Source organism: Thamnophis elegans, chromosome Z, assembly GCF_009769535.1.
Source record: "Thamnophis elegans isolate rThaEle1 chromosome Z, rThaEle1.pri, whole genome shotgun sequence".
Classification (NCBI taxonomy): Eukaryota; Metazoa; Chordata; class Lepidosauria; order Squamata; family Colubridae; genus Thamnophis; species Thamnophis elegans.
The window spans coordinates 20,346,907-20,360,890 of record NC_045558.1 but is presented as its reverse complement, the minus strand read 5'-3'; the positions used below and the strand labels follow the sequence as shown (position 1 = coordinate 20,360,890).

The 13,984-nt window shown below is 41.3% G+C and overlaps 1 protein-coding gene across 5 annotated transcripts in view; it reads right to left on the bottom strand.

Annotated features, from left to right (window-relative positions):
• Positions 1-13,984, bottom strand: part of ARHGAP12 (Rho GTPase activating protein 12) — a 57,069-nt gene that overhangs the window by 32,663 nt on the left and 10,422 nt on the right. For all 5 annotated transcript variants that reach the window (XM_032235784.1, XM_032235786.1, XM_032235787.1 and 2 more), the window contains one exon: positions 191-454. In XM_032235784.1, the coding sequence (XP_032091675.1) occupies positions 191-454 (264 nt within the window). The remainder of the gene's footprint in view (positions 1-190; positions 455-13,984) is intronic.

Sequence of the window (13,984 nt, the reverse complement as noted above, 5' to 3'; positions counted from 1 at the left end):
AAACATAATAAAGAGGTGTGCTCCAAAAATACTGAAGCCTCCCTGTAACAAGATACACATGCAAGATCTATCTGCAAGTGATTTTATTTGACTGTATTAACCTCAGACAACTAAAGTAAAAAAAAGGCATATGAAACGGTTAAACAGCAAACATATACGAATGTTTTGTTCATTATTATCCCCAACTTACCTCTTCATCTACTTGGTTCAAACAATCTCCTTTTGTTATGCTTGGATCCCGAGTCCAACGTGGCGGTTTCCAGGTTCTCTCCTGTGTTCCTTTGTTGTAATAGTAGTAGCGTCCTGTGATATCCTTATGGGTCTCCCACTCCCCGCTAATTTGGACTGCAGGATTTATAGGCACAGGTGGTGGTGCAGACTGAGAAATTTTCAGTTCTTGTAAGTTAGCATAAACAGGTGAATCTGGTCTTCCTTGGCTTGGTGGTGTCACTGGCTACAATAAAACAAATTGTAAACAGTTTTTAAGACCACTTTGTTGGGAATAAATGCTATTATGATATATATGGTATATAGTATATGCAAGTGAATCGTTTAATGCTTTTATAATAAGGAAACATAATTCAGAAATGCAGCAGTCTAGGAAATTAGAAACAAGTAACATTCCTTAAATCTAGTGGGGGGGGGGATAGAGGCAATCATGGATGAGGGAATTCTGAGAGGTGGCCCATCTTAAAGTTGCTTTAGAAAAACACAACTACAAATTCTAAAGCATGTGCCAGAAATCTCATTGTATCTTGAGAACAGAACAGAAATCTGCTGTGTAGCGTGTTGTGGGGTGTTCTGAAAATCCGTATGGGAAAATAATTCTAATTAATCTTCTTGTGTTTAAGCTCTTCAGTAGGGACGCTGAATAAGAGACTAATAGAGTTGGAAGTGACCTTGGAAGGTCTTCTAGTCAAATCCCCTCTTCAAGCAGGAAACCCCATTTCAGACAAATGGTTGCCCGATCTTCTTAAAAACCTCCAGTGCTCACTATCTGTAGCATTCTACAATAATAAACAAATCGTGCATATGGAAAGTACTGCTTTTAAGCAAAAAGTGACAACCAGCAAGAAAGAGAATAAAGCTAACCCAGATATCCCCACTATCTAATGCCTGATATTGCTCTAATCATCAGTGAAGATAAAATTGCAAGCAGGTATGATTTAGTGGTAGGAATATGCAAATCCCAATCCTTTTTTAGACACAGAAATCACCTGGTAGATCTTGGCCAATGACTTCCTCTCGGTCTATCAGCATCAGGGACTGCATCAAACCAGCACAAAAAAAACAAATACCTTGTCATCTCTTTGCTATGTGAATTGAAGTCAATCAAAGTAAAACAAGCGGGAAAAATCTTTGGAGCCAGAACAGGATCTTTGGAACATATAAAACATATATATAAAAACAAATCTATGCAGATTTGTAATAGGTAGTTCATTATTTGTTTAAAGTTTATCAGACTCATGTTTGCCACCAGATGTCGCTATAGAGTTCAATATAACCATAGAGGTTTGATTTATTCAACTGCTTTTGAAATTTTCTACCCAAACTGTAGTATAGCCAGTCCTTGACTTAAGACCACAATTGAGCCCCAAATTTATATTGCTAAATGAGGCATTTGTTAAGTGAGTTTTGATGTATCTTACAACCTTTCTTGCCATAGGTGTTAAGTCAGTGTTTCTCAACCTTGGCAACTTGAAGATGTCTGGACTTCAACTCCCAGAATTGTGTTGAGAAACACTGTGTTAAGTGAATCATTACAGTTATTAAGTTAGTTACACGGTTGTTAAGTGAATCTGGCTTCCTCATTCACTTTGCTTGACAGAAGATCACAAAAGCTATTCATATGACTCCAGGACTCTGGAACCGTCATAAATATAAGTCAGTTGCCAAGCTTCCTAATTTTGATCATGTGACCACAGGGAATGCTGCAATGGTCGTAAGTGTGAAAAACTGTCATAAGTCACTTTTTTCGGTACCATTGTAACTTTGAATGGTCACTAAGCAAACTGCTGTAAGTCAAGGACTACTGTAAATGTTGCCCATCTGGACCGTGCAACCAGTTATTTCATCCTGAAGCAAAACCAAACATTTTAACAATCTTAAGTAAAATTGATTAAATTTTGAAATTGTGACAAATTCAGAGCAATTATTTCACACAATTGTGACTGTGAAATCAAATTACAACTAATTTTTCTCATCTTCTTCTCACTGGCAGGTTATCATTAGAAACATTTGCCTATTGCTTACAACTTAAACTCAGGCTTCTTTAACTATTTTGTATCTGTTACACTGTAAATCTTAGTCAATTAAGGCTTTTATCAAATTAAAACATGTAATTATAATGAAATTAAAAAAAACATTTTAATATTAATTATTCTAGATGTCTACTTTTCCTCAAATGATAAAAGATTGAATAGGCTTAATGAATATCTATAAATTGCTTGCTGCTATTTAGCAAGTGAAAATTTGCTGCCTGTATTGTTTTATACTGCAGGTGGTGCTCAATTTACAACAGTTCATTTAGTGACTGTTGGAAGTTACAACAGCATGTATGATTGTTGATTATAATCCCTATGATTATGTGATCAAAATTCAGACACTGGGAAAGTGATTCATTTATGACGGTTGCAGTGTCCCTGGATTATGTGATCACCTTTTGCGACTCTCTGACAAGTGAAGTGCGAGATTCACTTAACAACTATTCATTTAATACCTGTGGTAAGAAAGGTTGTAAAATGGGACAAAACTCATCTATCGGTCTGTCTTGCTTAGCAATAGAAGTTATAGTCACAACTGCAGTTGAAATTAGAGATGAAAACTGAAGCAATGTATTTAAGAAAAGATATATGGGCACCTGTATTCATTAAAGGCCCAGTACTCTTCAACATCTTCATCAATGATTTGGATGAGGGAATAAATGGGTAATTTATCAAATTTGCAGATGACACCAAACTGATAGGAATAGCCAACACTCCAGAAGACAGGCTTAAGATACAGAATGATCTTGACAAACTTGAACATTGGGTACCATCTAATAAAATGAAATTGAAATGAAATGAAGATGAAATTCCATGGTGAAAAGAAAGGTTCTACATTTAGACAAGAAAAATGAAATGCACAGGTACAGTATAGGCAGTACCTTGCTCAATAGTAGTAACTGTGAAAGGGATCTTGGAGTCCTAGTGGACAACCATTTAAATATGAGCCAGCAGTGTGTAGCAGCTGCCAAAACAGCCAACACCATTCTAGGCTACATAAACAGAGGGATAGAATCAAGATCACGTGAGGTGTTAATACCACTTTATAATGCCTTGGTAAGGCCACACTTGGAATACTGCATTCAGTTTTGGTCGCCACGATGTAAAAAAGATGTGGAGACTCTAGAAAGAGTGCAGAGAAGAGCAACAAAGGTGATTAGGGGATTGGAGACTAAAACATATGAAGAACGGTTGCAGGAACTGGGTATGTCTAGTTTAATGAAAACAAGGACTAGGGGAGACATGATAACAGTGTTCCCATACCTCAAGGGTTGCCACAAAGAAGAGGGAATCAAACTATTCTCCAAGGCACCTGAGGGTAGAACAAGAAGCAATGGGTGGAAACTATTCAAGGAAAGAAGCAACTTAGAACTGAGGAGGAAGCAGTTCCACCACAAATCCGCAGACGACAAAATCGCGGTCGACGAAAGCGCGTATGTGACGTCATCACAGCGCAACGAAAAAGATCGAAAAATGTAAAAATAAAGCGAAAACCTTACCCTAACCCCCCCAAACCTAACCCTAAACCTAACCCTAAACCTAACCCTTAACCTAACCCTAAACCTAACCCTAAACCTAACCCTTAACCTAACGAAAAACCTAACGCTAACCCTTAACCTAACGCTAAACGTAACGCTAACGCTCTAAACCTAACCCTAACCCTTAACCTAACCCTAACCCTAACTCTTAACCTAACCCTTACCTTTATGTGAATCGGCTTGCTGTAATTTAATTTTTATTTCAATTTTTCGATCTTTTTCGTCGCGTTGTGATGACGTCACATACGCGATTTCATCGACCGCGCTTTTGTGGAACACGGTTTTGACGGGTCACGGAGAAATTTCCTGACAGTTAGAACAATTAACTGAACAGCTTGTCTCCAGAAGTTGTGAATGCCAACACTGAAAGTCTTTAAGAAGATGTTGGATAGCCATTTGTCTGGAACAGTGTAAGGTTTCCTGCCTAGGCAGGGGTTGAACTAGAAGACCTCCAAGGTCCCTTCCAACTCTATTGTATTGTATTGTATTGTAAAATGCCCATATATCTCTTCTTAAATACATTGCTTCAGATTTCATCTCTAATTTCAAAGACAGAAGCAAAATATGACCCTGAAATGTTAAAACATTGGAGGTCCTGGTGAATTAATACTTAAATATAAGCCGACAGTGTGCTGCAGCTGCCAAAACAGCCGATGCAATGCTAGGCTGCATCAACAAGAGTGTCGCATCATCAAGACCGCAGGAAGCAATAGTATCACTCTATACTGCGCGAAGGACACCAACTTGGAATGCCACATCCAGTTCTGATCACCACAATTCAAAATAGGGCTGAAGCCCTAGAAAGATTGCTGGGAAGAGCAACCAAAATAATGAGTGATCTAGAGCAGGAGTGTCAAACTCAAGGCCTGCGGGCCAAATGTGGCCCATAGAGTGCTTAGATCTGGCCCACTGGGCCACCCTCGAAACAGCAAAGGACCAGCCCGTGGTGTGTCTGCCGGCAAAAACAGAGTTTGCACACAGTATTCCTGAGCTCTGTTTTCACTGGCAGAACATTCGGGCCTCCACAGGTGCCCCCAACACGGGTGACGCTGAGCTAGCCATGCCTACCCTGGACAACCCCACCCCTAGGTCAAACACAACCATGATGTGGTCCTCAATGAAATAAAGTTTGACACTCCTGGTCTAGAGGCTAAATTGTATAAGGAACAGCTAGGGGAACTAAAAATGTTTGAATTGAATTTGAATTTGAATTTCCTTTATTTGTATGCCGCCCTTTTCCCTGGGGGGACTCAGGGCGGCTCACAATTCAAAAAGGGAGGGGGGGAAAGACAAACAGTATTCCAATATGGAAACAATACAACATATTAAAAGAGAGCACAACAGTCACACAATTCGGGTGGGGTTGGAATCTTAACCCCAGGCCAGCCGGGACAGCCAGATCTTCAAAGTGGCGCGGAAGGATTGGAGGGTGGTGAGGGTCCGAATCTCCACGGGGAGTTCGTTCCAGAGGGTCGGAGCAGCCACCGAGAAGGCTCTCCTCCGGGTAGTTGCCAGTTTGCACTGGCTAGTAGATGGAATTCGGAGGAGGCCTAATCGATGCGATCGTATCGGTCTAGTGGAGGTAATTGGCAGTAGGCGGTCTCTCAAATACCCAGGCCCACTACCATGAAGGGCTTTATAGGTGATAAGTAGCACCTTGAAGCGCACCCGGAGATCGACAGGCAGCCAGTGCAGCTCGCGGAGGATAGGTGTAACGTGGGTGAAGTGAGGTGCACCCACAATCGCTCGCGCGGCCGCATTCTGGACTAGCTGAAGTCGCCGAATGCTCTTCAAGGGCAGCCCCATGTAGAGCACATTGCAGTATTCCAGCCTAGAGGTCACAAGGGCACGAGTGACTGTTGTGAGGGCCTCCCGGTTCAGGTAGGGACGCAACTGGTGTACCAGGCGAACCTGGGCAAATGCCCCCCTGGTCACAGCTGACAAATGATGTTTGAAGGTCAGCTGTGGGTCCAGGAGGACTCCCAAGTTGCGAACCCTGTCTGAGGGGCGTATAATTTGACCCCCCAGCCTGAGAGATGGAACACTTGGCCAATTCGCGGGAGGGAAACATAGCAGCCACTCGGTCTTTTCTGGATTGAGCACAAGCTTGTTGACCCCCATCCAGTCTTTAACAGCCTCCAGACCCTGGCTCATCACATCCATCGCTTCGTTGAGTTGGCACGGGGCGGACAGATACAACTGGGTATCGTCCGCGTATTGGTGGTATTTTATCCCATGCCGTCGAATGATCTCACCCAGCGGTTTCATGTAGATGTTGAAAAGTAAGGGGGACAGGACCAAACCCTGCGGCACCCCATACGTTAGGGGCCTAGGGGTCGATCTCTGCTCCCCAACTAACACCGACTGCGACCTGTCCGAGAGGTAGGAGGAGAACCATTGTAGAACAGCACCTCCCACCCCCACCTCCCGCAGTCGTCGCAGAAGGATACCATGGTCGATGGTATCGAAAGCTGCTGAGAGGTCAAGGAGCACCAGGATGGAGGCGTGGCCTAACGAAAAAAAGACTTAGGGATCACAAGATAGCTGTCTTCCAATATTTGAAGGGCTGACACAGGGAAGTGCAGGTTGATTTATTCTCCATAGCATCTGAGGACTGGACAATAGATGGAAGCTTGTCAGAGGGAAATCCAACCTGAACTAAAGGGAAATTTTCTGAAAACAATTACTATACTTTTTGGATTACAAAACAATCCTGACTATAAGATGCACATTAGCTGTAGAGGAGGAAAGCAAGGGGGAAAAAAATCTGCCTCTGCCTGCCAGCATTCATCCGGTATTCATCTGGCTATCTTCCTAGCAGTAAACAGAAAACAGCCTGATCAGCTTCAGCATGTTATCGTCACCGTGACCCATTCACTGCCGCCGATCACCACCTGTTCACCAATCGCCACAATCGGTGGCAAATGGGCAGTGGTCTCCCCCACCTAGAACAGATGATTGGTCCCCCACCAACTACCTCCTCCGTCAGAATATTCCCTTTATAAGACGCACAGACATTTCCACCCACTTTGGGGGGGGGGAATGCATCTTATAGTCCGAAAAATACTCAGCTTGCTTCTCAGACTTGTGGGTATATCAGCATTGGAGGTTTTTAAGGAAAGATTGGACAACGATTGGTCTAGGATATATAAGGTGCTTGGGCAGGGGGATGGAAGCCACCAAGGTCCCTTCCAGCTCTATGATTTTATGATTCTCAAAGCAAAAAAAATCTAGGAAGGATAAATCACTGCTCTGACAGCTACAAAAAAAAATAGCAAAATCACCAAGTAAAGCTGATCTACCATGAGAAAGACATAATATTAATATAGTAGAGGTTAAACAATATAAAATATTGGGGTGACTTTGGGGACAACAAAAAATGTATTATACAATCTTATAGTATTTAGATATATACATGTGCCTTAAATTTTGTGCAACAAAAAATAAGTCAATGTTCTATTAAAAACTTCCTTATTTGTTTCCAATTTCTTTTCTATTGTAAAATCATGAATAAGTTATGAAATCAACAATTAAGGAGCGTTTAGACTATGACTAGCATTAATGCAGTAGTCAGGAAATGTAGCTACTGAATCAAGTTTCTTTTTCATTTAGTCATACTGCCAGAAACAGAAGATGAAATTATGCATAGCTGCCCAGAAAGAAAACAGTCAGTAGCAAACTACTTCTATATTTTGCCAAAGAAATATCATGGATTAGTCATTAGGATTTAAACTCAATTATGGGGAAACATTAATAATTTATTGAATAATTCAGTGATGCTGAATAAAATGTTTAACATTGTTTTGAGCAGACTATAGAGATTACCGTATTTATCGGCGTATAACACGCACCGGCGTATAACACGCACCCCCCATTTTAACACAAAAATTTGAGTAAAAATTTTTTTCATTAAAAATAAATGACTTGGAAGCTCGGAACTTAATGTTGGATTAAAATTTATAACATTAGAACATGAATTATAACATTAACTCCTCTTAAAAGGCAAATATGAAATGAAAAAACACCTCTTTGAGCAAAAAAACTTAATCAGAATCACTGCTTTTTGGAAAACCAAAAACCTCTTCCTCATCTTCACTCTCTCCCTCTTTTTTCCCTTCCTTCCCCCTTCCTCTTGCCTATCAACTTCATCCTCTTTGTCTTTCTGCTCTTTCCCTCTCTTCCCCTTTTCTTCCTACCTCCTTCCTTCTCCCTCCCTTCTTCTTTTTCTTCCTTTCTTCTTCCATCTTCCTCCTTCTCCTTCCATTCTTTCTCCTTCCATCCATCTTTTCTCCTTCCATCTTCTCCCCCCCTCCCTTCTTCTTTTCCTCCCCCCTCCCTCCTTCCTTCCTCTCCTTCCCTTTCTCACACACAGGAAGGGGAGGGGGGCTATCTAGTCGCTTTCACAGCATAATTTCTTTATCTAACTTTTAAAAAACAGTGTGCAAATCAAACGAGATTTTCGTAACCTGCGAAGCACCAAGTTATATTATGTTGTTACAAATTCGCAGCTACTCCATTCTTTCTGATAGGGAACTACATTTCCCAAGATGCCTCAGGTCCTCAAAGCGCTGAACGCAGCTTTGCAATTGACTCCAGCGAGGCCTGGCAGCCGCCGGCTGGGGTGGTTGTCAGGGCGATGCGGAGCGGACGCGCCGTTTGTTACTGCTTCCAGCAATCAAGACGGAGAAGGGAAGCGACTGAAACGGACGCTGGCCTCGCTCTCCTGCTGCGGCTTCTGTTTCAGTAGGGAAGAAAACTTCCTTTCGCTTCCCGAATTTGACTGGGTCCCGGGGCTTCTGCCGGGCGGCAGAAGCCCGGGAAGCGAAAGGAAGTTTTCTTCCCTATTGAAACAGAAGCCGCAGCAGGAGAGCAGGGCTGCTGCCGGCCGTTTCACCTTGCGCAGCGAATTTGACTGGGTCCCGGGCTTCTGCCACCCGGAGTATCGGCGTATAACACGCAGGCAGGGTTTAAGCTTGCAATTTTAGTTTTAAAACTGCGTGTTATACGCCGATAAATACGGTATGTATATTTCACATGTACATCAACTTTTAAGAGTACGAAATCTATTTAACTATGAATACCTGCATTTATATAAGAAGTTGCTTAGAAACAGTATGTATAGAAAATTATTTCAATTACCAAAAATAATACATACTTACAAATGAAATTTGTAAGCAACTAAAATGAAGGGGAAATTTAAATTTAAACTTAATTTTAAAATATTAATTATTAAGAGAAGCAGAGTTTAAAATATCTCTTAAATTTATTTTACGTCAAGCATACCCTAATTAAAAGTAAACTGAATTTTTAGGTACAGCCTGGGAACACTGACAATAATCTAACTAGGGTTTTTACTCATTTGCTTAAAATGGTTGTACTAAAATCACAAGGACTACAAAGTGCTCATTTTTTATGTAGCCTTGCCCATACTTATATGTAATTAAGGTATTCTTATAAATAGTATATGAATACAATACTATATACTTTTATGTTCACCCGTTTCCTCCCTTCTGTTTGTTCTGAATCATAAATGTTCACAATCAAGTGGCAAGGGTCAACTGTAAAGTCAAGAGCGAAAATAAAATTTAATAAATGCATTAAAAATGTCTACAAATCCACTCACAAACCTATCTGCTTCCTAACAAGAGTAAGAAAATACCTTTTTTTTAATGTTATACTTGTTTTGCCATGGCCTCCTTCTCCTCTTCTGCTAGTTTACAATCAATGCATATAAGAGATACTATGGCTAGCCAAAAACACAATACTATACAGATTTTATCTGTATAGATCTATGCGGGTCACCCAAAATTTTCTCACCATCTACCATCATTTATGCAACAGCATTCTACTAGAATCCTGGAGGTTTGAGAAAATATTTTATTGCCCTTTTCTTTACTAATAAACACTTGCCAGAGTCAAAAATGCCTTCATTAGAATCCACCAGGAATCTGTAACTTCCTTGGCTCAGATATTCCCCTTCTCTCCCCATCATATCTTCATTAATCACAAATAATACTAAGCCGTAACCTATGACCTACAGGCTATCTACAGAACCATCCTCATCCCATTACATCAGCCCCTCTAACACAGTCAGGCAAGGAAGGCATGTTGTAGACCCGGCCGGATAAAGAACTGTGACTGGCAGGATCTAGAGAGAGCCTTTTCTGCTGTGGCCCCCCACTTATACTTTCCCAGAGGTGAGATACTTTCCTGGCCTTCCAAAAAGGAGTTAAGACATGGCTCAGCAGCTTCATGTGGAGAGCCCAGGAGAGCACGCAGGCCTGGGGTTGGTTAGTCCCCTGAAAGCCGTTCCTTCACCCTTCAACTAATTTTAATCTCTAGCCTCCTTTTAAATGTTTGAGGTTTTTATATTCTAACATTTCATTGCACACTGTCCAGAATCTTTCACTGACGGAGATGGGAGAGATACAGAAATGTGTGTGTGTGTGTGTGTGTTTGTGTACACACACATTTTAATCAATTTCTGTGTGTGTGTATACACACACGTTTCTATTTGGGGGGGAAGAGGGGGAGGAGAGGGGAGGGGGGAGAGAGGGAGGGAGGGGAGAGGGAGAGAGAGATGATTCCTCCAATGAACTATGAGAGATTCTAAATATTTAACAATATTCAGAAGATGAAGAGATATTAATTCTCTACCAAACTAATTGCCCAGTACTTTCCAACAACAAATGCTTATAAATACAAGGCATATTAGCAGAGCTCATTTGCACAAATCATAAGACTGATCTCTCAACTACATTTAAGTGATTCATCCCAGGAAATTTATGATACATCTCTGAATCAGCTGCAGCATTCTAATGCCTACAACACATTTCTTGCTGTTCATAGTTATAATGCTCAAGATTAAGGCTTTTTAAAAACAACAACGTGAATAAAATATCACTTTTATTTTATTTATTTATCAAATTTATGCTCATCTTGTGTTCAAGGGGACACTAAGTGGCTTACAACATAATAAAATATATAGAGCTAAAACAATTAGACAAACATATATTAAAAAAAAAAACCCACCACAGGTTTAGAGCAGAGGGATGGTGGTAACTTCTCTTTTACTACAATAGCCATCTCCAGCCCTCAGCTTCTCCTTCAGGACTCCATGCCAACTGGCATAGCAAAGTTTTAAGTCATTTCCTAGAGGGCCCCACCTCCTCCAGCAAGATGTTCCAAAGGGCAGAAGTCGTGGCAGAAAAGGCTCTTCTCCTGGATCTTAATAGCTACAATGCCTTGGCTGATGGGCAGTGGGGGATTCAAATTTTTTTACTACTGGTTCTGTGGGTGTGGTTTGGTGGGCATGGCAGGGGAAGGATACTGTAAAGTCTCCATTTCTTCCTGATCGTCTGGGACTTGGGGAGCAGAATTTACTTTATTTGTATGCCGCCCTTTTCCCTGAAAGGGACTCAGGACGGCTCACAATTCAAGGGAGGGGAAAAACAAACAAAGTTACAAAATATAAAGACCACACACAGTTAAAAAACACAACAATCATACCATTCGAAGTGGGGCTGCAAGTCTTTAGCCCCAGGCCTGTCAGAACAGCCAGGTTTTAAGGGCTATGCGGAAGGCCTGGAGGGTGGTGAGGGTACGAATCTCCACGGGGAGTTCGTTCCACAGGGTCGGAGCAGCCACAGAGAAGGCCCTCCTCCGGGTAGTCGCCAGTCGACACTGGGCGGCTGATGGAATTCGGAGGAGGCCTAGTCTGTGGGATCTTATTGGTCTAGTGGAGGTAATTGAGAATTGAGAATAGATGGGGGAGAATAGATGGGGGAGGAGCCAGTCAGAAGTGGTATTTACCGGTTCTCCGAACTACTCAAAATTTCCACTACCCGTTCTCCAGAACTGTTCAGAATCTGCTGAATACCCATCTGGCCTGCTCTATGCCTCTCCTGCCAGCTGAGTGGGGCAGGCCAATCCCACTGGGGCAAGATGGCACCTCAGATATGTTGGACCCATGCCATAAAGGGCTTTAAAATAATGACCTTGAATTTAACCCGGAAACAGATCAGCAGCCAGTGCAGCTCACATAACAGTAGTGTTTTAAACGTTGCTGCATTGTGAGGCTTTTTCTCTTTATTAAATAAGAATGCAATTTGCTCTTAAATCAGTATTAGTACTGTATCTATTAGAGAGGAACTAGATTAAAAATAGAAAACACAAGAGCCCAAATACTTTTAACTCTTCTTTTGCTAAACACTGTGTTAGAAGAAATGTCCATCAGGGTTCAGTTCCAAACGGGGGGGGAAAAGACACTCAAATATGGGAAAGAATGGCTTAATGGTGGACAGGATCACATAGCTTGAGCTCCTGAGCAGAAAAGGGGGATAACATGCCTCAAAGATGTGCAGAAGAAAAAAAAGGCCGGCTTGCTGACAGTCCCTGGGTTTTATGCCATTTGTTGGGACCCGCACTGGGGCCTCCCGCTCCTGTGCAAGAAATGCACTCTGTTTGGCTGTCAGAGTCCCATGGGCTATGCAGGGACAACTCTGTAGGCTGTGCTTTGAGTCCAAGTTTGGTTGAGCCTTGCTGATGACATAATGAAAGGACTTTGAGATTCCTATTGTAGCTCTGCCTGTAAATCTTTATTATGTAGAATAGATTGGCTTAGGCCCTAATAGCCCATTGACAAAGGAGGAGATGAGTTTCTGCCTCCCTTTTAGGGGAAAATATCCTGCCCTTTTAAGATTTCCTAAAATATTTCATTTTCTAGGAGAGAGGTGGGTTTTAACTTCCTACAACTCTTTAAGTGTTAACGTCTATTTTCTTTTGTTTCTGATAAAAAAAATTGGATTTAGGAGGAAATTTAATTTCATTAAACATATTCCTCACAGTGGAAGAGCTGTAAGAACCTAAAATTAGTTTACAGTTGTGACAGTAGAAAAATAGAATGAAAAACTAAGTACAAATTTCTTCACTTATTATTCTCCAATATTATTTTGGAGAAGCATATCAGGAAGAGATTCTGAACTCAAAAGTCCTTTCTCTCTTACTGATTTTTTCTGACATTGAGACCATCATAACACAATAAACAACCCGAAAGAAAATGTTTTGCTCTGAAAAGCCTTTTAAAGAAGATAGTACATCTATATATATTTTGATGAACGATTTCAATTAAAAAGGCTCTGTCTGTTTCAAACTTATCCCTGTAAACACATTATATAATCCTTCTCACAGTCAATATTTCCAGCAAGCGGTCACTAATTACTTTTTCTCATCCTCAACCTCTTTCATTTCATCATTTCATTAAGCATTATTTTTCATTCTTCGCGGCAGCATGTAGCACCACATATTTCTGTGGAACTCTGCACTAAGCAGCTTTCACACCCTCTTTCCTTACTAATACTTAAAATACATTCTGATAGATCCATGATGGCGATTTATCCGGCATGTGTCCTATGGCATGCGTGCCGGAAGTGGCATGCAGAGCCATCTCTCTGGGCACACAATCCATTGCCCTTTGCTCTTCCAGGTTCTGGCCCGCTGGCCACCTGGTCTTCACACACAGGGGAGCGCCCTAAAACAGAAGAGAAGCTGCCCGGTGCGCATGCCGGGAAGATGGTCTTCTGGTTTCTGGCACGCGCACCAGCCAGCTGGTCTTCGTGCATACACACGCACCAGAAACCAGAAGACCAGTGCGCATGAAACTGTGCATGTGCATATGTAATGGGTAGCTGCTCTTCTGGTTTACAGTACACACATACATGCTCCTGTTTTGGCACTCAGTGCCGAAAAGGTTCGCTAAAACTGTGATAGATTGTTTAATACTTTTGCACACAGGACTCATGCTTTCTATTTCTGTAGTCATTTTACTTTGACTGTATAGTTCCCCCCCCACTCCTCTCTTTTTTTTCTGTGTCCATTTTTCACCAAGATAGATTTTTAATACCATCAAATAATGAAATGTTTCAAATTTAGAACTCACAATGTATCTTTCAATAATCCTCACAATTTCTCACTGTAATCACTCAAAATAATTCATTTTTTCTAACTATTCCTTTCTCATGAATCTGAATGAATAAACTGATATTGATATTTTTATTTTATTTCCATGGCAAGATAAATTAACCCTTTATTTGTCTTGCATTTAAAGTCAAAACCTGTTGTATGCCATGGTCATAAGCAGAAAGGCCTACTTTGATCAATCATACATTTCACATAATTTTTTTA